Source organism: Perna viridis, chromosome 7 (genome assembly GCF_037379345.1).
Source record: "Perna viridis isolate PV_CMFRI_1.1 ecotype Kerala chromosome 7, ASM3737934v1, whole genome shotgun sequence".
NCBI classification, from domain to species: Eukaryota; Metazoa; Mollusca; class Bivalvia; order Mytilida; family Mytilidae; genus Perna; species Perna viridis.
The window spans coordinates 26,941,841-26,966,945 of record NC_142451.1 but is presented as its reverse complement, the minus strand read 5'-3'; the positions used below and the strand labels follow the sequence as shown (position 1 = coordinate 26,966,945).

Sequence of the window (25,105 nt, the reverse complement as noted above, 5' to 3'; positions counted from 1 at the left end):
AATAAAAACGGTAGTTATTTTAAGCGTAATGCTATATCTCCTTAATAATATTCTACTAAAGTGCAATACAAAGTGTTGATGTATTTTAAAATGATATGCATTCAACAGGAAACCGAAATGACGTTCCTTCCGTTAGTACGGAAGATACATGTGAACAAGTATGTTGAAGTGAAATTACCCTAATAGCTGTAATAACTGTATAAATGTAGTTACATTAAACTTTCATAAATTATAAATTTTACATGATGGTGAACTTTAAAGCATGTATCGTTTTGGAAATTATTTCTGTTGTGCTAATAACAGTAGCAGCATTTATCCCAGGATGGTTTGTAGTTATTTACTCAACGACGACGGCTAGAGTGTACATGAACTTATTTTATGGAGTTAGTTGCCTCGATACGAACAAATGTGCTTTGGCAACCTACACGGAAATATACAAGTTTGCCCAGAGACCGTCCTCGTAAGTTAAACTTTCAAATAATTGACATTCTGATTATTTTAGTACGAGAAACATTATTCTCCCCACTTTTATAGTTTGAAATACACAATAGAAAAACAAGTTGTTATAAGTGTATGTCGCTGTAAGAATCTGGTGGTGGGTGAGCTATATATGAAATGAAATAAACCATTATTTTGGCAGTGTATAATTTCGACTGTTTGTACTTTTAGAGTCAAGGAATAAAGTTACTATTTTCTTTATCATTTGGGTAAAAATGAGCTATGATATCCCTGGAAATAAACATTTCATGGGCAAATAACTCTGTCAATAATCTAATATTTTTAACATTCTTATGAAAGACCCAAACATATCCAGTGATGCAAATATAAAAGCGGTCAATTCAAATAAACATATGTTCTTTGAGTAAATTATATTGTCAGATCGTTGGGTTTTTGACATGCATTTTTCAGATTTTGCCCGATTCTAACAAAAGTATATACTTACGTAGACTATACATAAAAAAAGGAATTCAATTTCGCTTACTAAATAATCCCATAATTACTTACCTTTGAGCTTATTTCACCCAGAGTGGCCGTAAAGTATTACTCAAAGTACAAGTTGAATAGATCAGGGGTGGATCCAGAAATTTCATAAAAAGAGGGAGGGGGTGGTGTCGTATCCAGAAATATGAAAAGGGGGTCCAATCCAGAAATAAAAAAGTGAGATTCAGGCTATTAGTTGTTCAATTTGCTCGATAATTGTGCACAAAATGTGGCTGTCAATTCCACTGCCATAAAAATCTTGGACTTGGATGACCATATCGCTATGCCAGGTCTTAATGCTATCTGAACAACATCTGGAAACACTAGCTTCTTGTTGATGTCCCTTCCTCTGCAATGGTTCAGGATGCTTAACTGTAGGATTTTGTTGTATCAACTACACTTTTTCCCTTTCTCTGGCGAACCAAATCTCTCATGTCTACTTCACTGTTGCTCGATCTCTTCTCATTATGTAAATACTCTCTATTTGTTTACTAGATACATTGTTATTCTTCCATCTGTAACTCCCCCTGCGCTAATGCAACCGTGCCACCTAAAAGCATGTGGGCCGATGACCCCCTCTGCTACATTTGACAATTGTTTTTGTTTTCAGATTGTTCTTATCGTTTTAGGGCTTTCATTTTTTCTCTACATTTTTCCGTTCTTGATTCATATTTCGCATGTTTTTTTTTCTTCCTGTCTATCTTTTTTTCATTTCTTTCTATAAATCAATAAAATATTACAATGTTTTATTGTTGTATGAAAAAATGCGAAGGAGTTGAATTTGTAATATTTAAATCTTGAAAAGAGGATTGTTTACATTATTGATGCCAGATTTTTTTCTCAAATACATAAAAATTAAAGTTGCCTTCTTAGCAATTGAATTTATAGATACATTTTATATCCATCATGATCTTTTGCAACCCTTGTCCTTATTTTCTTACAATCTTTTTCTCTTCCTGTTTTTCTTTGCTAGAATCTGGAGGAAAAAAAACCTTCAAATTTACGTACATATAGCATGAAACATTTTGCCAGATAAACAATATTTTGATTCGTTATTTTGTATTCATTTTAATATGTAAATATCGTGACTGCCTAATAACGACAAATGCAGGAATGGTGAGTGTTTTATAAAATATAAAATGACTTTAATATTTTAGTACCTGCTGGCAGATTATAGAATAGAGAAAGAGTTTATAAAGACGTAAATCAACCACTCCAACGTCTGTTTGCTGACTGACATACTAATGCTAACAATTAATAATTTCGAGACCAACTTTTTTTGGTAATCTTCAGTTAGGAGACGAACATTTGAAATCGGAAAGGTGGATTGAAGACTTCCTTGGATCAAGATTTTTTTTCTCCATGTTAATGATTAAAATATTTATTTTACATTGAACAAAATTACTTATTTTCTGATATGTAAAAAGGAAAATGTTCGTATCAGATCGGAGTTATTTGAAAGGATCGAAACATTTTTGCCTCCTATCAAAGTATTTATTTTCAAAAAAGTTTGTGTCAAAATATTTATTTTAAAATACCTTCCAAGCGCGGCCCCCTCAAAATCAAATGGTTGTCCTCTTAGCGGTACGGTCCCACACGTTTCATTGCTACCACTATTTTATTTGGCTACAGAACTTTTTGGTACTTGAGGTAGCATTATTTACAATGTATTATATCGTCCAGGCTTCTGTCTATACTCTGTAGACCACTGTTGCTATAACATCTCGCTTTTTTACGCATGGAACATCTCTAAAGGTCTTATATTACACGTGACAGAACCTGCATGGTGCTGGAGTTGTCTGTTTCTATTTTTAAGTACATTTGTCTTCTATTTGTAAATTGGATCTCGATCTTCCTATGCATTTGGTTCTAATGCTGCCGATGAGAGATTACTGCTTGAAACAAATGTCAAACATACGCATGTACATGTATTAACCGAAATTTTCCTAGTATTCTCTTGAAAAATTTCTGAACAAAAAAATTTTCTAAATAAATATAGAAATTATTCTTGAGCGAAACTATATTGTCAGATTGATGGGTTTTTGGTATGCTGTTTCTGATTTTTCCCACTTTGCCCGATTTTTACAAAGAATTACACTTAATTGTCTAGATTTTTTTTGTATTTTCCAGAGATGTTCTTTGGTTAATAGAATTCCAAGTTGAGATCGTTCTGCCTATTGTCCTGTCAGTAGTGAGCATTATACTACAGCTCGTCTACAGAAGATGGAACAAAAGTCACAAGTACTTGTTGGTTTCCATCTTTCTCTGTATCATTAATGGTAAGTATTTGCCTCATTTTGATAATATGGTAGAACAAACAGTATAGGAAAACACATATGTGTCAATGACTCACCAATAACCTTAAACTGTACGGAAAAATTAGAAACATTAATATACCAATTGACTTACAGTTAAAATTATTTGATTCACTGATTGAGCCAATTCTTTTATATTCATGCGAGGTCTGGGGTTTTGAAAACACTAGTATGTTAGAAAAGATACATCTGCAATTTTTGAAGAAAATCTTAATTGTAAGATCAACTACACCAAATTTTATGATTTATGGGGAAACCAGACGTTATCCGATTGAAATTGAGATTAAAATTCGCATGTTGAACTTTTGGGCTAAACTTATTACAAATGAAAATAAAATGTCAGGAATGTTATATCAGTTATTACTAGATATGCATAACAGAAATGTATATCATTCAAAATAGATTTTATATCTTAAATCTATATTAGACAACTCTGGTTTATCTTATGTATGGAATAGTCAAAGTGTATTAAGTAAGCTAGACACTAAAATATATGTCAAACAAATTTTACATGATCAGTTTAAACAGAAGTGGTATAGTGATATGATGAATTCGTCTAGAGGTCAGTTCTACAGTTTATTTAAAAATGAATTTGGTTTTGAAAAGTATTTAGTGAAGTTAAATAAAAATCGTAGAATCTACGTAAGTAAGTTACGTTGCTCAAACGTCAAGTTTCCAATTGAAACTGGACGTTGGACCAACACCTCACGCTCAGAAAGATTTTGTTTATTACGTAATCTTGGTGCTATTGGTAATGAATTTCACTACTTGTTTCAATGTAAAAATGAACACATACAGCGGTTTAGAATAAAATTCATCCCGTCGTACTATTATACATATCCAAGGGAAGACAAACTTAAAGGGTTGTTGTCTCTTTGTAATAAAACAGTATTGAATAATTTGGCTATTTTTGTGCAAAAGCTTAGCAAATTATTATAGAATATTATAAGAAATAAATGTATACTTACAAATCGTATAAATCATGATTAACTTAAAATCCATATTTTATTAACTGATGACTTAAAATACAATGTAAATTGCCCCTTTAATACAACAGGAGGTTTTAGCAACCATAATTTATACAGGACAATTGCCCTGTATTAATTTAATACAGGGCACATGCCCTGTATTAATTCTGGCCCTGTATAAAAGTTGGGGTGAATAAATGCATCAAGAGATCTTCACTAGGAAATATGTCATACTGAGCTGTATTTAAAGGTTTGTACAGATAACTCCTGTTATTTTAAGTCATCAGTTAATAAAGGGATCATAAAATGGTTATTTTCATATTAATCCTGTATTATGTCCTCGTACAGTCTTATTAGGGTTCGCCTCGGGCCAATACAAGTGATCTCAACCCAATACGACTGTACTTGGACATAATACAGGATTAATATGAAAATAACCATTTAATAACCCTATAGTATTAACCCACTTGTACATGTATATTTGTATTGAATGTATATATTCAGTGTTGATGTGATCTGCTTAGCACGTGATTAGTGTTATTGACGATTGTTAAAAGTTAAGAATATTGTCGCTTACATCGTATCAGTGTACATATTTGTTCATTGTTTTTCTGTCATATGCTTCTTGTGTAATAGCATGTACCACTTTGTCTTTGTTTGCCATTTTGTATATGTATTATGTTTGATTAGCCTCTTGTTGCGGTGTATTCTGCCTGAGTGTATCAATAAAATCTTGAACAATTAAGTAGCACTCCAGGTAAGAACCATGCAAGAAGTGATATAGTGACATGGTTGGAAAGCCTACGTATTTTTATTTTTGATATTTTGTTTACAATGTTATGGTAAACAGAAAGAAACATATGGCTTTTCATATAACCTTTGTTCGTGGAGATAACATTTATATAGAATGTGCAGTGGAATTCAAAACTAAGGGAGCTAACTCTGTAATTGAGAGTGAATTATAATAGATAACTAAAAGAGCAAAAAAAAATCTTTATTTGAAGTAATAATTGTCTATGTAAATTAAAAAACAACTTTGTGGCGACTATACAGTTAGTATGTTTTAAACGGCATTCCGGGGGCGCGGATTAAAAGTTTTGTAGTTTAAGAAATAAAGTCTCGAAAATGGAGTGAAAAAATTTTGAAATTTTCTGGGAGTTTTCTTTTTTTATTTATTTTTGAACCAGTCACTAAACTGTTCTCGCTGGCAACCATGGTAAAATATAGCTTCGAACTATAACTGTAAAAACTACATTTTGTAAAACCTAAATTCACTTTTTCAGGATCTCTTATACTGATTGGGTGTGGAAGGATTTTAGCAGCAACGCTCGAGGTTAACAAGACGCTTGATGCCAAAGATGCAGATCATTTCTATGGATTTCCATTTTCACTTGGTCCAGCAGGAGTAAGCGGGGTTTTACAGATGATAGCGGCATTTTTGATATACCTGTACCGAAAAGAAATACTAAAGGACGACGAAAATGATTCCATTGTGTTCTTCCGGACAGGATAGCGTGTTAGATGTGCGGACAACTAAACTACATTTATGTATTACACGTAGGACGGAAAGGATTAATAAGTTGAATTTTTACTTGTTAATGTTTTTTTTGTTTTTTTGTTTTTTTTTGAAAATGTTTGTCTTTGATTTATGCAAGTTCTCTAGTTTATCAAATTAAATCGGATCTTTGCAAAGGTACAATATTTAGTCCGGTGTCTATTTATGCTTAAATCGGGTTTCTATAAACTCGTGTGTACATTGTCATCCAAACACTAAAACATACAAATCTATCAACAAAAACAGAAAAAAACGAAACAAAACAAAACAAAATACACAAACAAAACACAACAAAGTCAAAACGAAACAAAAAATACACAATTATAAGGACACTGAATTTATTGCATATTTACATTTGAACCATTGAACAATGTATAATTATAAATGCATTTATTGCTTTGTAAGTCGGATAAACAGGTCTTTATGCTTTGGAAATTCTGCACATAAGGCTTCTCTATTCCCTTCTAGCCAATCTCTTAACTCCCATCCTTAAAATCACAAAGTCAAAAAAGTTACAAAGTTGTAACTATATAGAAATTCGTGGATTCTTTTATAGATAAATACATTAATAGATCTGTCTAATGGAGACACGAATTTGTGAAAACAATACGACATTTTAATCAAAGAAAAAAAATACGATATTTACACCAATCGGCATGGACTATGGACATTCATGTACATGCATAAATAGAAATAGAGAATTTTGTGAGTTGTCAAAGCAATAGCCAAACCCTCGATGGTACTTGGAATTTAGACAAAATTTGGGTTTTATTTCACCTTTGTTTAGTATTATATCAAGAACAGAATGTATCTAACACGGTTGATAATTGATATGCCAGTGAAATCCTACCTGGAAACACTGTAGCACCAAATAAGATGTATTTAGCATCACCAACAATTTCTGCAGCATACCACGTGTCATGTGGGATCACCACTTGGTAACAACATCCGGGATTTCGGATACCGTCTCCAAGAAGTGTTTCACTGTGGTTACCCTCTTTGTCCAGTAAGTGAACCTACCAAAATATATAGTTCCCGAGGTTATATCATCATGTCATTTCACTGCGATAAGAAAATAGTTTTAAGTCAAAAGTCGAAGACAAAACCGATAAAAACAGAAAAAAATAATTGTTTTTAAATTCCATTAAGTAGAAGGAATTGGATGGGTCGCGCCATCATTATGTAAAAAGTAAGGTCAAATAATCGTGGAGCTTGACACCTCGCAAGGGTAAGGACACGCATCTCCACTAACACATATTAATTTTTCTGAGTTTCTAGCTAATCAACAAATATTCATTGTCTATAACGTCTTGAAGTCGAGTGGTTGGTGGAGAAAATTATCTGTAACACTTTTTGAAAATCTGACATCATTAAGCCTTTTTGGTGTGTTGTGCTGGTGCTCGTTAATTTGTAACAAACTAGACCGCAAGTCATTGAAATCAGCACACACTGCTCTCCTCAAATCTGACATGTATACCAATCTTAATTACCAATGTTCTTCTTTCGAATTAGCAAGACTGAAGGTGACCAGTAGATAATGGATTTTTCAGTAAAATTACAATACAAAATGTAAATACACTGCCAATTCATATATAACCAATATGATCAAGATTTTAAAAATCTCATTGGCAGAATACTTTTTTTTCACTCCAATAAGGCTAAACTGTAATAACATTTAGATGTGCAAAGGTAAATAATATTTTTTAAGTGAAATTCATTTGAATCAAGCTTCACAGGAAGTTCACGTATATTTCACATGAAATTAGAGTGAATATATATAACGCGATGTTCACTTAACATGAACTTCATGCGAAAAGGTAGCGTGTATTTCACGTGAAGGCTCGATTCATCTGAATTTAGTGAACTCTGCCACAAATTCTTTTTGCTCAATCTTTGCAGGTGAAAATCACATGAAACTAGTGTGAATTTCTTGTGTAGAACATGTACCTTAAGTGTTCCACCAGCATGCCAATAATAATACACAATAGAGTGTATATACTGGACCCTGCATCTCGCTTGTCGTCTTCGTGTCTACAAAAAGAAAATCATTTCTGGGTTAAATTGGGGAGCTGCGAACTTGCGACATACGATTCACAGACCTTATATCGTTACACTACCAAGTCACAAACATTATAATACGGTAGTGCCAAAGCAATGACCTCGAATGAATTGTGTTTAACCTCGAATGAATTTATCAATGTAACAGCATGTTTAGTCATCAGCCAAACACATTGATTGATTGATAAATTGATTGATTGGTTATTGTTTAAATCTTATAGTACATACGTGTTGAAAACCCATGCTTAACGTTTAAGTCTCTTCCGTAGACTCATTGTAAAAAAAGGGTAAAAGAATGAACAACCCTACTGTTCATAGGTGTAATAAGAAATACCTTTTGTTAGCCTTTTGAATGCAGCTGTTATTTTCTGTCTGATATCGATATAAATATAACAATTATAGGCTACATCGACCTTACATATTAAGAGATCTATAATAATACATAAAACATATGTTACAACCACTTTGGTACACAAAATATCATATATCTAAAAAAATGTTTTAAAATAGCGACTATACATATGCATACATGTACCAGACGATTTATTCTAAGACAACAAAACATTCGATGTATACTGAATAGTGGCATGCAAAAATCTGAATCACATTCCGTGTCAACCAGAGACTCTTATAAGGACCAAATGGCTATCGGTCCGAGGGGTGATATAGGTCGAGGGTTGATACGGCTTTTAATACAGATTTGGGCATGTTATGGTTATTATATCACATATTTCAACTATTCTTCCAGTGCGTTCAAAGTAGGGATGAGGAATATGGTATGCGGTAAACTTCTAGGGTAGTCCGAATTTCTACTTACCCCGCATGCGACCCCAGACCTCCTCTCTTTATTTGGAATTTGGTATGTCGGGATCAATATCCGAATAAAAAAGATAAGGATTGCAGGGTCAGTGGAAATTCGGTCTTATGTTTTAATATAGGTATGCGATATAGGGTTATAATCCAAATTTATGATATAGGAGAATATAGTGGTTATTTCGGGTATACACTTAATAAATACTAATCTGATGAGATACCGCGGTAACAGTTAGTTCGCATATGTAACAATTTAAGTACGCATATTTTTTTATGTGATTACATTATCACATCCAGCATAAATCTGATTTTAACTTGCTAATTCATATGCTCGACGATTACATAATTTTCGACTGTATGATTTACACAACGTGTTTTACACAGAACAAAACATATTTTTTATATGTTTAACAGGTTAAGGTATGCACAATTTCAAAACAGTGACTTGAAAATGTTCATCGAGTCTATTTTAAAATAATGAACAGAATTTTTGGACCGTTCTCTCTGGTTACAAACGAATGTATTTATTATTTCAATGGGCCAAGTACCCGTAACAAGAAGAGTACGTCAATAACTCACGATGTTTTCTGTGTAAATACTACTTGTCTGTCTGCTCTCCAAATCTCTTTGAAATAACCAGACTCGGGATGATGCACCATCTGAAATTGCTTCACTATTGCCTCAATCTCTTTGTCCGCCATGACTATTGTGTATTCTGTTACTTCGGTATAATTATCTTTACTAGATCCTTACTAATGCAAAAAAAGAGAAAAAAATAAATGAAATCCGTTAATACCAACACCAACAGATGTCTGGATCTGTGTAACGGCCATACATTTGTCACCATATAAGTATCTTCATTATGTATGTAAACAATAATCAAATTACACGTTTAAAAAAAAAGTAAAAAAAAGTAATGTTTTAATGATTGCAAAAATGGCTAAGTTCAACACTTTATCATTTCTACATACAGAAGGTGCGAAATATCATTATGTACTAGTATATATTAAGCACTGAGTACATTTGTAGTTTGCATAATATTAGTTTGATACTTTTGGGGTTACAAAATACACAAAGTCTGTATACTGTCATCAACCTAAAGAGACAAAAGTGGTTAAGTTCAACATGCTGAAATGTAGGAAGGAATAAGACAAATATCTCAATAATTGGGGTGCACATCTTTATTATGTATGTAAACAATACATGCAACGTTTTAATTATATTGGATGAATACTTTTTGAGTTACAGATTACACAAAGAAAATACCCCAAAGTCTGACGGACGAACAGACGGACGGAGTCAAGCAGTGACCAAGCCTGATTTCGTCGTTGATGATGCACGTAAAACACAGTGGAGAACATCAGAAGGGACGATAACCAATGAACGAACAGCTGCAGCAACCTCCATAAGAAAAAAAAATGATCTAGAATTAAAGGTCATGACATTCGCAAGACCAAATTAATTGGCCTGAATCGAAACTATTAAAATCATATACCAGACTATTCTGCACTCCCCTTTGATTTACTCAAAGAATCCTTTTCACATCGTAATTAACAAAATACGTATATTAAGTTCGCTCACAAATTTAATCTGTCGGTTACAGTTGCAATGATGCGAATGGCCATCCATACAATTTACGATCTTTTTTTTTAATACAGCCCGGATATACAGCAATATTTAAGAACAAGAAACGGGTATAAAAAGCCACGTTGACATATGTTACGGTTTAAATGATAATTTTGAACTAAAAACTCAATTATTTGATTGATGTACATGTAAAATTCAAGTGCAAATAAATTTAACTTACACTATCTACATATGCATGTGTGTACCTGATACAGACTGGGTATGGAAACCCTTTTAGCCATAAACAAGTACTGTTCAGGTAACCGTGATTATTTATCTTTCGACCCTGCGAAAATCCAAGTAATTTTAAAAAGTGACATTGTACTATTCAGTGTACATACACCATAGGAGTAGATCTAAACTGGTCCCCGATCGACTGACTTCTCACTATTGTATCATAGACCTGTGTTCCTGAGTAGTTAAAAAAGGGGGAGGGTTTCAGAGTGTTATTTTTTCATTTTGTGCTAAAATTTTAAGCAAAATTAACAAAACTTTCTAACAAAAAAGGGAGGTCCGACCCCGGCCAACCACTCCTGGATCCGCCACTGTACCGTGCATGATTAGAGATATTCTGGACTAAATCATAACGATTGAAATCAAGCTAGTATATAATGCTGTCAAATGCATCGATAATCGTGGAAACGGTTTTTTACTGGACAAAAATCGTTGACATTTGAAACATTCTATTTCAGACATAATTTATAAGCGCACTCCGAAATTTTTCTGTTTATTAAGACTCTAGTGTAAGCTGCGATAATAACTTTTTCGCAGTTATTGCATAGTTTTCACGACTTTTCATGCCAGCTATAGAAATATTGTGTCACTTTAGATTCAATGTGTTCGTTAGTCCGAATTTCCTCTGACCCTGCAACCCTCTATTTTATTTGGATATTGACCCCAACCCGACATGTCAATATCCAAAAAAAAGAGGAGCGTTGCAAGGTCATAGGAAATTCAGACTATATATTTGAGAAACGAATTAAATCTGAAAATAAATGAAAATCATTTTTGGATATGGATATATAACGCGCAACGAAGATAATTGTTAAAACTAACACATATTGGAATGATGCATGTGATTACTGCGGGCTGTTCAAGTGTGTGTTACATGGTATATACAGTGTCAACTGGAATAATTTTAATTTTCCGTCATATACTCAGGCAACAATCGTTTTATAACCGAAGGGGATCTAGGATTTTTTTTGAAAAAAATAAAATAAATATGAAGTTCCAAATTATGGAGAAAATAGCATTGTACTCTTCCACTGAAGAAAATAACAATGTTGTTTCTATTTTTTTCCCCATTTCTTAACAAGGCAGATCTTCAACTACAAAAAGGTGATTTTGGTTGCTGCTGAAATATATATAAATTTTTACGCTTGTCGGATAAAAATTTTTATCCGACATCACGCAAATCCAAGCCCCCAGAAAATAATCCGTGCCTTATATCTCCACACTGCCAGCTAACTTTTCTCCACTTTTATTGCTTTTTTTAGTTTTATTAGCCCACTTGGTCCAAACATTCATGTGAACTTGTGTCATATTGTTATTACAGGTACTTAACAGCTGTCATCGTTTACATTTCTTTAAAATTCTTGTCTATAGAGAAATTGGTAATAGATGCTAAAATTAAATGTTTTTATGTTATAATTGTTTGTTCATTGTGTGTGATCGTCTATCAATCAAAGAACATATCTGTTTCGTAAACATGGGGAAATTCGGACATTTTACCTATTGCATGTATACTTTCATGTTTCCGATGGATGGCTAAACTTTACACTCTTGATAAGATTTTTTTATCTGTGTTATTCCTCAGTAAATATCAACCTTATTCATCTCTTTTATTTCTATTTCCCCAAGGTTCATTTTGAGTTGTATTGTTGCAAAATATTTCACATGTAGCAAGTAAATAGCACGAATATTTATTGGACATTCAAAACGGGACGAACGGGATATTGTTATATATGTACCGAAATGACAATCTCTTGGGGAACTAATGAATAGGGGAGCGACACGCACACCTGTATGGATTTTTCATTTTCTGTATCTTCGAAAACTTAAAATTGCAGAGCTGACAAGGAATTATATTTGGGGATTAATCCTCGTCGGGGTATGACGCTTACACAAGTTATTTGGCTTGTCCTAGTAGAATTTATTTTTTTGCAATCTGCAGACTTGTCAAATCTATTTTAGTCCCAGGTACGATCATGCAGTGATGCATCATGCAGTGTAATCCCAAAAGGGATTAATGCAGTGATGTTGTCCAGCCAGAGTCAGCGGCTTGAAGTTGCACATAGCTAGCAATAGTAACATATAGGTTCACTATCAGAAGAAATTTCATTTTCCTTCTCTGTGTTGGAGGGATTATATATCTGATAGAACTTGATTGTCTTGAACCCATACACTCCTTGAGACGTTTAGGTTTCCGGCACACGCTATACCCAAACACACACTAAACGCTCACCTAACGTTTGATAAAAGAACGCTTCTATCGTGTGTTTAAACAAATGCTCCTAGCGTGCATTTAATTGCACGATAGACAAACAATGAAAAATAATAATATTAACAAATAATGAAGAAAGAAAAGATGGATAATAAAATTATATAAATTAATAATAGCAAAAACTACAAAAATAACAGCTGAACCAAGGAAATAATCAAAGGACCAAAATAAATGAGCGCTTCTATTGTGCGTTTGAACACATGCTCCTATCATGCATTTAAACCAATGCTCCCAGCGTGCATCTAAATTACTACTATCATGTGTTTAAATGAACGCAAAACGATGTGTAAATGCAAATTAAATGATGCACGAATGCTAAATTGGGAAATATGAACGTTTTAAGGAGTGTACATTGTATACTGCACAGCTAGGGACTAATAGGTATAATACCACTATTAATGGGGAACCAGTTGCCTGCACATACCAGAAAGTAGTCCATAAAAAACAAAATAGTTCCTAGGATGCATTGTATATTTTTTTGTGATCTAGCAAGTATATGCTAACTGGGTATCATCTGAAAACTAATCAGGTCAGGTACTCACTGAATACAAGTTTTGAACTCTGATGTAGAAAGTAATTTGTTAGAGTCTTGATCTTAAGCCCATTGATTTGTCAAATTTCCAAAAGGAAAGTAGTATTTTAGTACCTGTCTACTTTCACTTTACTGTTCTTTCTTAGAAGCCATTAAAGGTATGCTGCAAATTTTATGAGAGGGTCCCCTCTATGATAAAGCCTGTTAAAGCTCATTTTACCATACTTAAAAAAAAAGACTGGGACCTTGAAAATTGTAGTCCAGATAATGATATGATGTTTGCTAAGGCATTTTTTAAATCTGACATTTATGCTGAAGGGAGATGACCTAGCAAAATAAAAGATGGAATAATTATTTAGACTGTACATGTAAGTACTTCAGTGCAGGGCTGGATGGACAGTACCCTTTACAGATTCCCTTGATGCCTCTCTTGCTTTATATGTGATGAAAATTAAAAGTCTGTTTTGATATTAACTTACCATACATTTTGTATTTCAAGCTTTGCATACCATAAGGAGTTTAAAGTTAATAAAAAGTTGAATTAGGATGACTCTTACAGTTATATTTTACAAATGTGTCATAAAAAATTACAACAATGCATATATTTTATGAACATAATAGATTTTTCTGACATATCAGCTGATATTTTTCTTCCTGGTGGGGTTGTTGTCATTCGGAACTACTCTGTCATTTCTGCTGCACTAAAAATAACCTTGAATGCAGAAAGGAGAATTTCTTCTTGAAAAAATTGCCAGAATTACAGTCATATGCGAGTCAAAGTCAGGTGGCGCTAAAAATTTTAGTTGGATAGCACTGGAAATAAAGAACAACTCTTCCAAGAATTTTGGCACGAGGAGCTAAGAAAAAAAGTTCAACCAGTTTAACTATAATTTTGGAATCAGATCCGTCCAAAATTCCAGACAGATCCATCTGCCTAGTGCCTCAGAGGTTTTTCTTTTGTGTGACTAGAAATGCTGAGGTGTTCCGATAAATTTCTTGACCCCCATTATCCTTGTGTCCCATCCCATTTTTCATTTCATCATCATTTCATGTTCATTTTATCATCCATTTCATGTTCATCGCCAGAATACAGCTGAAATATTGCTGCTCGGTCATTAAACCCCAACAAACAAACAAACCGATTGGGTTGCTGTCTCTGGCATATTCAACATATCGAATCTGCTTATATGGTATATTTAAAAAAATGCATACATGTATATGTACAACTGTATATATTAATTGATTCCATTGATATATTCATGGTTCAAATCCTTTTATTGTCCATTATTGAATGCTACAATGTACATTATGTATACTACTTGTATGCTCATACTTAATTTTGATATAAATTTCTCTAGTTTTTACATTAAAACCCCATCTTGTTGACAATTTTTCTATTAATTGTGTGATAAAAATTAGCATAGGCAGAGAATTTGCATCTCTCATATAAATTTAACCCTTTACTAGTCACAGAATCATACTCTCAGACCAGATTTTAAAAATGTCAGTTCTTTTTTTTTTCAGTTGCTGGGGGGAACTTACTTGATGCCTATTCTATTAAGTGTTGTCAGAGGATTCTGTAGAGCGATGTCAACATACACTCCAGGCATGCACTCCATGGCATTTGTCACTGTTCCAGATATGGAAGTGGCTCGTAAATTGTCACAGTATGTACTGCATCATTTAAATTTATTTGATTAACATGTAACTTACACATTGTAAGTTGATCAAATTACAAGAAGTTTAATATGCACTGATAGATATTTGAATTGCAGGGAGTACATGTACGTGTATATAGATAATATGTGAGTCGAGTGATTTAAAATTCTATTTTCAAAGATTGTATTTATGAAAGAGTAATCAAGGGAACCGAAATTTGAGCAGATATACATTGTAAAAAGAATATTTACTCCAAGGGTAAAGGCTAAGCTACCAGCAAGAAAAAATAGGATAGTTTGGTAGTAGGGGAATTTATTTTATTTTTCAAAAAACATTTCATATTGAATTAATGGTGAAAATTCTAGACATTGCTTGAACCAAAATAGCCATAAAATGTTGAGGGTAGACACAAAAAAAAAGAAAGGAACTTAGGATAGTTTTTATTGTTGGGGCTCCTATGCTACAATCACCAATTGCATTTTATATATTTTGTCATGTGTTATATTTGTAGTGGTTTGGTAAAAAACAAATTGGCAGCATGTGTTAATATAATACCAGGAATAACATCTGTGTGAGTAATATATAGATTTTTTGTTAAAACAAAAATATGGTTTGTAGGCTGAACTTCAAAAATCTATAATAGACTGGGAAAGAGTAATCAAGGGAACCAAGGTTATAGCGGTAATCAAAAGAATGTAATCCAGGGACAAAGACCAGACATGAAAAACAGACAAACACAAGGTAACCGAAACCATAAATACAAAGCAACAAAAGCAAATGAGCAGCTTAGACTCATGGGAGCATGGACCAGGTGCACGTGTTGGGTAAGTGTCCTCTGCTTTTCTGGAAACACCCACTGAGTTGCTCATGAAAAGTTAAGTCTGGGTTAGATGAAAGAGGAAAGGAAAACTATGGCACTTTGAACAAATCAGTTTTCATGGCGCAGAAGGATACACTGTAGCGATCCACGAGTTTGTTATCATCCCTGGAAGGGATAAGTTCATAACACATCTCCAATGATGGATGTCCCATATAATTTTTTTGTAAATTCATTTAATTGGATATTGAAATAAATGCAAATAAATAATAAACAGGATATGATAAGGCTTTTCTTCATACCCCTTAGGGACATGAAAAAAAGCCATATATTAATCAGATAACTTACTCAGTGGTTTATATAGGTCTAGGGGCCATTGACCTATATAAACCATTGAGTAAGTTATTAGATTAATATTTATGTATTTGCATTTTTTTTGGCAGAGGATTTTAAAAAAATTCAATTATTTTATATGGACAAGGACATGTGATAAGGGAGATAACTGCAATCTACACATTCATTGTATGTGATCATATCTACTGAAATGTTTTAGCAGTATAGGCAAGTGTTTTATTCAAATAAAAATATATTAGAGAAACAATCATCTTTGATATTTTTAGGTAACCATAGAAACAGCAGCACATGGTTTTTATCAGTGAAGTAGTTTTATTCCTTTTATATTTCAGTTATGAGTGGGAGAACAAAATTAATGAAGACGGTGAACTTTTATTGGTAGGTATGGTTTATTACTGTAAAAGTTCATATTGTTACTTTCTGATTTTATAATCAGTACTTCTCATTTTAGCCCCTTCCCATACTTGCTGCACTTAAAATAAACAATAGGTTTACACTTTTTTTATTTTTCAATCTTCCTGTCACATTCATGTTTTCTTGATTGATCTCATTTACTGTATATGTTTTAACATGCTTAACGAGTTACACATCTGACTGAGCTATGGACATAGGAATATCAATTGCAATTTTAAAATTTAATGAATTGTAGTTGGAAAGCACTGCAGCTTGTCTCTTTCATTCAACTCAAGTAGATACATCTCTTATATATAACATGAATGGATATGGTGAATATATGTGAAAGAGACAACAATTCCACTGGGATGAAAAATGTCAACTCAAGGCCACCCATGAGTCTTCAGTGAATGAGGAAACCCTCAAACCAAATGGCAAGATGCAACTAAGCCTATCCTGTGATTGTTTTATTATTGATAACCAGTGTCAGATCTTTCTGTCAACATGTTAAGTACTTATCCGTCTAAGAATCAGGCAAAATGTGTAATAAGGTGTGGTACATGAAGAAAAATACACAGAGATTTTATTGCATTATCCAAGTAGTTATACCTCATAACCTCAAGATTTAACTGTCAAAGTGTTTGTAAAGTTTGCCTTTTTAAGATATTGATAGGTCAGATTTAGTTGAAATGCACTATGGAAAAATGGCAGGAAAATTTTTCCAAACTTTTTCCTTATATAAGCAGTCAAAATATATCTACGTCAACCAATGTTTCAGCATAAATTTAAATAGATTTTCAGTTGTTTTCTAGATGTATTTGAATATGTTTGAGGCAAAAAAGACTAAATTGAGAAAAATGATGTGCCACTCTTTGCCCGATTCTTAGACACAATGGTACTTAATTATGTTCAGAATACTACATGTCAGAATCTGTATCACATACTATATCACACCCAAGGGTCACTGACACACTGTTTGATAGATGTATAACATATGGTGGCTTATTTTAGCAGGTGGGAATTTTGTCAATTTTTAGGCAAAAAGGTATACAAATAATTTTGCATTCTTTATGTTGGCAGATGCTTAGAGGTGCACAAAGTGCTTCAACAGAGTAAATATTTCTTGGAATTCATTTTAACGTTACTAAAATACACAAAAATTAGCACCCCACAAAAATTACCTGCTATATGGTAGGTCTGGATTAATACAGCATGTGATTTTGACTTGATATGTTCATAATGTCATACATTTCAACTATACTTCAAATGTGATCTGAGTAGGGGTTCCATATTGGATATGCATTATAGGCTTAAGGGTGTGATGTAGGCATTGTAGGGTATGTTGTAGGGTATTCAATAAAAGCCAAGGGGTGTGATACTGGGTATGTGATATAGGTCCAGGGATATATGGGATACGTGATATTGGGTATGTGATATAGGTCCTGGGATGTATAGGGTATGTGCTATAGGTCCTGGGATATATAGGGTATGTGATATAGGGTATGTGATATAGGTCCTGGGATATATAGGGTACATGATATGGGGTATGTGATATATATCCTGGGATATATAGGATACGTGATATAGGGTATGTGATATAGGTCCTGGGATATATAGGGTACGTGATATAGGTCCCGGGATATATAGGGTATGTGATATAGGATATGTGATATAGGTCCTGGGATAAATAGGGTATGCTGTTAAGGGTTTTAAAAAATCATGCAAAAACATATATTTTTATCTGAATATATGATATAACCGCATAACACTGAAACTTTATCTTATGAAATATTTCCTTTATTGAATGACTTTGCCCGTTGTTTTTAATGTTTTGTTGTTTACATTGTAAAGTAACAGGAGTTAAAATTGGGGAAGGAGTGTATAGGCTATTCAGAATTATAATCCACATAACTGTAGCATAAATGAAAAAAAAAAAACATTTTAGTCTTTCAAGTGTCTCAATATATATTTCTCTGAAGGAAATTTATTTCTTTTATTTATTCACCATTTACTTTTATTTTCTATATTTTAGTTTTGTAAATCACAACTGCTAACTGTTTCTGTTGTGTAAATGGCATGGCACTGTTGTCTTCATCAGTAAACACTTAGTTTTAGTGACATAGCTTGAATATAACCTTATTGATATCTATAAAATTTTGTAACATGATTTCAAACCACACCTGGAAAGTTGGTATTGGTTTTGGGGGTTATGGCTCCCAACGGTTTTGAAATAAGGTCCCATAAAGAGGAAAAAAAAAAGGATTTCATAGAATTTGATTATAAAACACCAATAAAAGCAAATGAAGGTCTATGATATTGCACCTCAGTATTCTATACCTCAGATTAGGCTGAGATTGACTTTTGGAGTAAGGATTTGAATTGTTTACAAATTAGGGGCCAAAAAAAGGACCAGAAACAAATATTTTCTTGTTGTCCAGACATTAACTTTACTCAAGTAATTGGAACTAATTAAAAATTGTACCATTAGGTGCCATAACACCAAAGTAATGCTTTGATTCATTTAAGGGATTATAACTTAAATCTATTAGGTCCAACCAGGGGCCAAAACAAGGGGTTTCCTGATGTTCAGACAATAACTTGAAATGAAGGGATGTTTTTCAAATTCTCAGATGAGGGGTAAGATTTTTTTTTTCATTATCAAAGGATGCTTACCCTACCGGTGCACCTGGTCCATGCTCCCAGTTTTTAGTGGAGTCCAAGTTGCTCATTTGTTTTTGTTACTTTGTATGTATGATTTTAGTTACTTTATGTTCTTTGTTGTGTATGTCTGTTTTCCATGTCTGGTCTTTGTCTCTGGATTACTTTCTTTTGATTACCGCTATAATCTTGGATCCCTTGATTACTCTTTGATTACCACTATAACCTTGAATCCCTTGATTACTCTCTCAATTAAAAGTCATTTTGATACTATGTTAATTTCATTTTTTAGATGATTAAGACAGCTACTGATAAAGTTGATGACGTTTCTAAGTTTGTAAGGTATATATATATACTATCACATACATGGACTCTAAATCAAGACATTTTTGAATAAGTATGAGCTATTCATGTATTGGAATCACCTTGTCCGTCCATTAGTCTGTACAAATTTCTTCACAATTATCTACACTTTCAATTAATGGATTAGTTTTTTGGTTTGTGGCTTTATATAGTTGGTGTATATGTTGATTGTTGACTGATATCAACTACTTGTTTTGTGCTACATTGCCATTGTCTCTGTATGGAATAATAGTAGGAATTTTTGTTCCACTGAACAGATTGATTTAAAATGTGGTTTGTGACTTAATATTGATGACACATTCATTTTAAGCAATTTTTGTTGCTGTCTAGTACATGTATTAACAAAATTTTCTTTTTGTGTGGTGTATACTGAGTGCATGATGAATTGCATCATAATGAAAACAGACTTTAACAAATACAGACCATTGACAAAATCGGACCATAGCAAAATGGAATCAATATATTTTATGCTTGCTCACTATTTATTAGTTTGAACTAGGATGTTTATGGTCCATTTTTGTTTTGCTCCAAATCATCCTGTCACTGGTATACTTAACTAGCAAGACAACATGTACAGAACTTCATGTTTAATTTTTGTTAGTATTATGTTCCAAAATATGGAAGTTCTACAAATGTCTGTTTTATTGATTGCCAGGTTTGTCCACAATGTACTTAGGACAACTTATGGTACATAAAAAAGAACAGTCATACTCATAGACCATTTCTGTCATAGTGCATCTGTGGACTCTAACCAGTGGCTTATCCAGGGGGTGGGTGGGTGCAGGGAGTTAGCAGCCCTCCTTTTTATTAGAAAATTTGTCATTTTCATTTGTAAAATTGACAAAAAATGGAAAATAATGTCCTGGTGACCCCTTTTTCAGAGGAACCTTTGCTGGAACCCCCTCCTTTTTAAAGTGTCTGGATACCCCCTGCTAACCTAATTTCATTGTAACTTTAACTGTGTTTTAGCTTCATTTAATTTAATTTTGTTAAAAAAAAGTCATTTCCTTGTGTATAATCAAGGAAAGTTGTAGCATTGAACTCTTAAGTAAGTTCAAATGGTAGAAATAAAATATTAAAATAGAAGTTTATTACATGGTTATAATTAACACAGGAAAGTTATGACAATGTATGTTTAGGACTTAAGAAATAACTCAGTCAAAACATGTACATGTATGTAAATACTTGTACAAAAATTGTTCTCCATATAGTTGCTTTAATGAATAGCATGCATATATGATTTAATTATATACCCCACTTGAAAAGCAGGATGTATTTAGTGATCTAGCTGCGAAACGTAGCTCTGACTATATTTTCTGTATTTTCGTAACACTAGATCGCAAAATCAAAAAAAAAAAAAAAAAAGATCAAGAGCTATGATTTCGCAGCTATTAGTGATCATGCAGTTCATTCATCTGTCTATATAAATCTTTGTCTGTTTGTCTGTCCCCAGTTCTTATCCATATCTACTCTCAAACTACTGAATGACATTTGATGAAACAATCACATGATACCATTGTGCACCTCCTATTTTGTTTTTCCATCTGAATGACTTTTAGGTGGTTTTTCTGATACAAAAAATTGACTTTGTCATCAATGAACCATAGAGAAACCATCTTCTAGTCCTCAACTCCTCTTGTGTAATTGCTGACTAGAATTAGATGAACAAACGTTCTATTTTGCACTTCTTTTTTGTTTTTTTGTTTTGTCTTTGTTTTTCAATCTGAATGATTTTAAGGGAGTTTCCAGAAGTAAACATCAGTTGACCAAGGGGAACCATCTGCTAGTCCCCATCTCCTGTTAAGCTGTTAAATGGATTGAAATTTGTCAATGTTATTAATTTTGAATGAGATAATGAAAAAAAAGTTTTTATTATATACATGTATTTGTTTTCTTTCAGAGAAAATCATCCCTATGATGTTGCTGAAGTAATTAGTTCAAAGGTAAGCATTACTGCCATATAGTCATATGGTAATCTACTGGTATATAGTCATACAGTAGTCTCCTGGTATATAGTCATATGGTAGTCTACTGGTATATAGTCATACGATAATCTACTGTTATATAGTCATACAGTAGTCTAGGTTTCCTGGTATATAGTCATATGGTAGTCTGCTGGTATATAGTCATAAAGTAGTCTAGGTTTCCTGTTATATAGTCATACGGTAGTCTGCTGGTATATAGTCATACGGTAGTCTGCTGGTATATAATCATAAAGTAGTCTAGGTTTCCTGGTATAGAGTCATATGGTAGTCTACTGGTATATAGTCATACGGTAGTCTACTGTTATATAGTCATACGGTAGTCTGCTGGTATATAATCATAAAGTAGTCTAGGTTTCCTGGTATATAGTCATATGGTAGTCTACTGGTATATAGTCATACGGTAGTCTACTGTTATATAGTCATACGGTAGTCTACTGTTATATAGTCATACGATAGTCTACTGGTATGTAGTCATATGGTAGTCTACTGGTATATAGTCATACAGTAGTCTACTGTTATATAGTCATACGGTAGTCTGCTGGTATATAGTCATACGGTAGTCTACTGGTATATAGTCATACGATAGTCTACTGTTATATAGTCATACGGTAGTCTACTGTTATATAGTCATACGATAGTCTACTGGTATGTAGTCATATGGTAGTCTACTGGTATATAGTCATACGGTAGTCTACTGGTATAGAGACATATGGTAGTCTACTGGTATATAGTCATACGGTAGTCTACTGGTATATAATCATACGGTAGTAGACTGGTATGTAGTCATACGGTAGTCTACTGGTATGTAGTCATGATGAAGTCTAATGGATTTTTGATATAATAAGAAAACTGCTGAAGCTATTGCGCGAATCTACGAGAATCTCCTAAAACCTTTATAACAAGCAACATAGTGTGCCATTATTAGAGCTGGTGATAGATTTCATCTTCACGCTGAGTTCAGTTTCATAAAAAAATATTTAATTTAGGAATTTCTTTTATCTATACATTTTTCTCAAATTTTAAAAGAAGTATATGTAGTACACACTTTTTGATTGGGTTTGAGGGTAATAGCAGTTTTATTGTCCCCTCTGTACTAAGTATTGTCCAAGGCAACTCTGAGGACAATAGTTAGTACAGTGGAGACTATAAAACTGCTATTACCCTCACATCCAGTACATAAGTGTTTTAATATACTGAACAACTCCCGAGTTTTCTCCCATGATGTCATTCACTTTAAACCAATGAAATGAATGAGACAAAAAGAGTCTGGGAAATTTTTTATTGCAAAATTTACCGTAGAGGGAAAATAGTCAGAACCATTTCACCGGGAGGGAAAATAAATATCTAGATGACTTAAAAGAATGAAACAGAAAAATTACTGCAATACTTTTATATAGTAAATTAAATACTGAAGTATAATAGTATCTAAATAACAAATAGCTAAGAGGGTGAAAGAGCAGTTTGTTACTCTGAGATAGTCTTTACAACCCCGAGGCGTAGCTGAGGGTGACAATGTATATTCAAGGGTGTACAAACTCTGTATTACCCTTTAAGCTATGTGTTATTTACTCAGTCTTAATGGTCCGTAATGTCATTCTTTTACAAGTTAAACCCTAACAATCAGTTTTGCATGTATGTCTTCTGTTTAATTTTTTCATTAATATTGTTTTATTTTCTTCCAAGATTGCCCCTACATAATTAGCTCACCTCACCCAAAAACATAATCAAGAATTCAGGGTATGGAAATATAACAGCAATGATATAAATACCCTTAAGAAAACATTTTCCAGTTCCAGCCTCAGTCCCTTTTTAATTTGACAATACAGTAAGAGATTCACAGTAGACCTAACATCGTAATGTCTTTTGAATTTCATTTACTGGTACCTAACATTTACTGGAACCAATTTAAACCTGCTTGAGAGGGTAATAGACAAAAAAAAAAAAAAAAAAAGAAAACTATCACCCCCTGAGACATGTGATAGAGCAGAATATTACCCTCTAATTGAACCAATCAAAATTCAGCAAATTGACATGAAGTATAATAATACATCATATCATATACATGTATATAGATTAAAATATTACTTTTTTGTATATGTATTATACATTTAAGTGTTTGTTTAAACCCTATATTGTCTACCTTTTATTGCTTACCCTGTATCGCACTTCTAGACCTACATCACATACCCTATATCACACCCCTTCACAGACCATATCTTACTCCTTCACAGACTATACCTGAAGTACAGTTAAAATGTATGATATAATGAACATTACATGTCAAAATCTTTATCAAATGTGGTATAAACCCTCTACCTGTATCGCCCTGCAGGCTGGAGGTTTGTGGGATGATATTAGAGTCTCAAGTTGATACTGCATGGGATACATATTTTGACATGTAGTATTCTGTATTTATTTAAATATCCATTTTTATTGAGTTTATCACTTTGATAGAATGGATGTGCCTTTTGTAATGTTGTAATATTTTTTTTTCTCATAATATATTTCATTTTTTTATTTTAGATTGACAATGGAAACCCTCCTTATTTGAAATGGATAAGTGATATTGTAGGGATACGTGAACCTGCAAAATAAAGAAATAAAATAAAATTTACATATTATAATTTTCTTGAACCAATTATAGTGAAAAGCTTGCTTCAGAGGCATATATTGATGTGTGACACTTGGTATGTTCATTCAAGAACAACATCATGCCTTAAATGTTTGAACCTTGCAATGTTGCATTTTTTTGCTTGCACGTTTTGTGAAAAATGAATAAATTTACAAAGTATCAATATTTATAATTGTTATAGTGTATTAACTATTTGTTATACTTACAAAACACATTAAAGGAGGTAGACCTAGGGTAAGGGAGACAATTTTTGAAATCAGTGATATGTTTGTATCGTATTCAATTCACCAAAGCCTATCAAGCTTTCATTTGAATCAGAATGAAATCAATCCATGTTTCTTTGATGCTTACATGAGATTGATATAAATTGCTGAATACAAACGTTCCAATGATTTTTAAGAGTTGTGCCCCTTACCCTAGGTCTACCTCCTTAATAAAAATGGATTTTTACATGCTTATTTCAAAAAAAAAACAAAGGAAACAAATGGGGATTTAGACCTAACAAAATACTGTAATTGACATCTACAGAAAGTAAATAAGATTCCACCAAAGAATCGAGAGGCCTTCATCTATGAATACAAAATTACCAGATATGTACATTGTACATATTTCAAATTTCGCTATGCTTTTGTTTGTATTTTTTCAAGGAGTAACATCTCATCAGCAGCACTAGAAACGAAACGTGAAGTTCAAGATTCAAAATAAATTATATACAAGAAGTACTCAAAATCAGAAAGCTAAGCTAAGTGTTGCAGAGATTAGAAATTTTCAAGAAAAATGAAATGTTAATTTTTCACTATCATTAAGTTCAGTTTGACATAATAAGTTTTAAAACAGGACTATGTGTGTATTCCTTCGCTTGTCAATGGTTCCGGTCTTGTGAAGGGAGGAGA

The 25,105-nt window shown here is 32.9% G+C and overlaps 2 protein-coding genes and 1 pseudogene across 4 annotated transcripts; 2 read left to right on the top strand and 1 right to left on the bottom strand.

The window, feature by feature from the left end:
• Positions 1–118: 118 nt before the first annotated feature.
• On the top strand, positions 119–5,963 carry LOC148612072 (uncharacterized). The gene is made up of 3 exons (XM_088593182.1): positions 119–460; positions 3,112–3,260; positions 5,548–5,963. The coding sequence occupies exons 1-3, from the start codon at positions 243–245 to the stop codon at positions 5,775–5,777; spliced, it is 597 nt and encodes a 198-aa protein (XP_088449308.1). The 5' UTR covers positions 119–242; the 3' UTR covers positions 5,778–5,963.
• A 172-nt stretch (positions 5,964–6,135) lies between these two features.
• Positions 6,136–10,610, bottom strand: LOC148612071 (uncharacterized; annotated as a pseudogene). Its single transcript, XR_015924302.1, has 5 exons — positions 10,498–10,610; positions 9,270–9,442; positions 7,767–7,850; positions 6,670–6,835; positions 6,136–6,307 (listed from the first exon to the last, which is right to left on the bottom strand). The product of XR_015924302.1 is annotated as an uncharacterized LOC148612071 (transcript).
• Positions 10,611–12,273: 1,663 nt separating this feature from the next.
• On the top strand, positions 12,274–24,377 carry LOC148612070 (protein CutA homolog). 2 transcript variants are annotated; one of them, XM_088593180.1, is made up of 7 exons: positions 12,274–12,426; positions 14,876–15,018; positions 15,522–15,581; positions 16,514–16,559; positions 19,525–19,574; positions 21,496–21,538; positions 24,104–24,377. In XM_088593180.1, the coding sequence occupies exons 1-7, from the start codon at positions 12,313–12,315 to the stop codon at positions 24,173–24,175; spliced, it is 528 nt and encodes a 175-aa protein (XP_088449306.1). In that variant the 5' UTR covers positions 12,274–12,312; the 3' UTR covers positions 24,176–24,377. The 2 variants fall into 2 exon arrangements, with proteins under 2 accessions (XP_088449306.1, XP_088449307.1); XM_088593181.1 differs by lacking the exon at positions 12,274–12,426 and adding an exon at positions 13,489–13,509.
• The last annotated feature ends 728 nt before the right edge of the window (positions 24,378–25,105 follow it).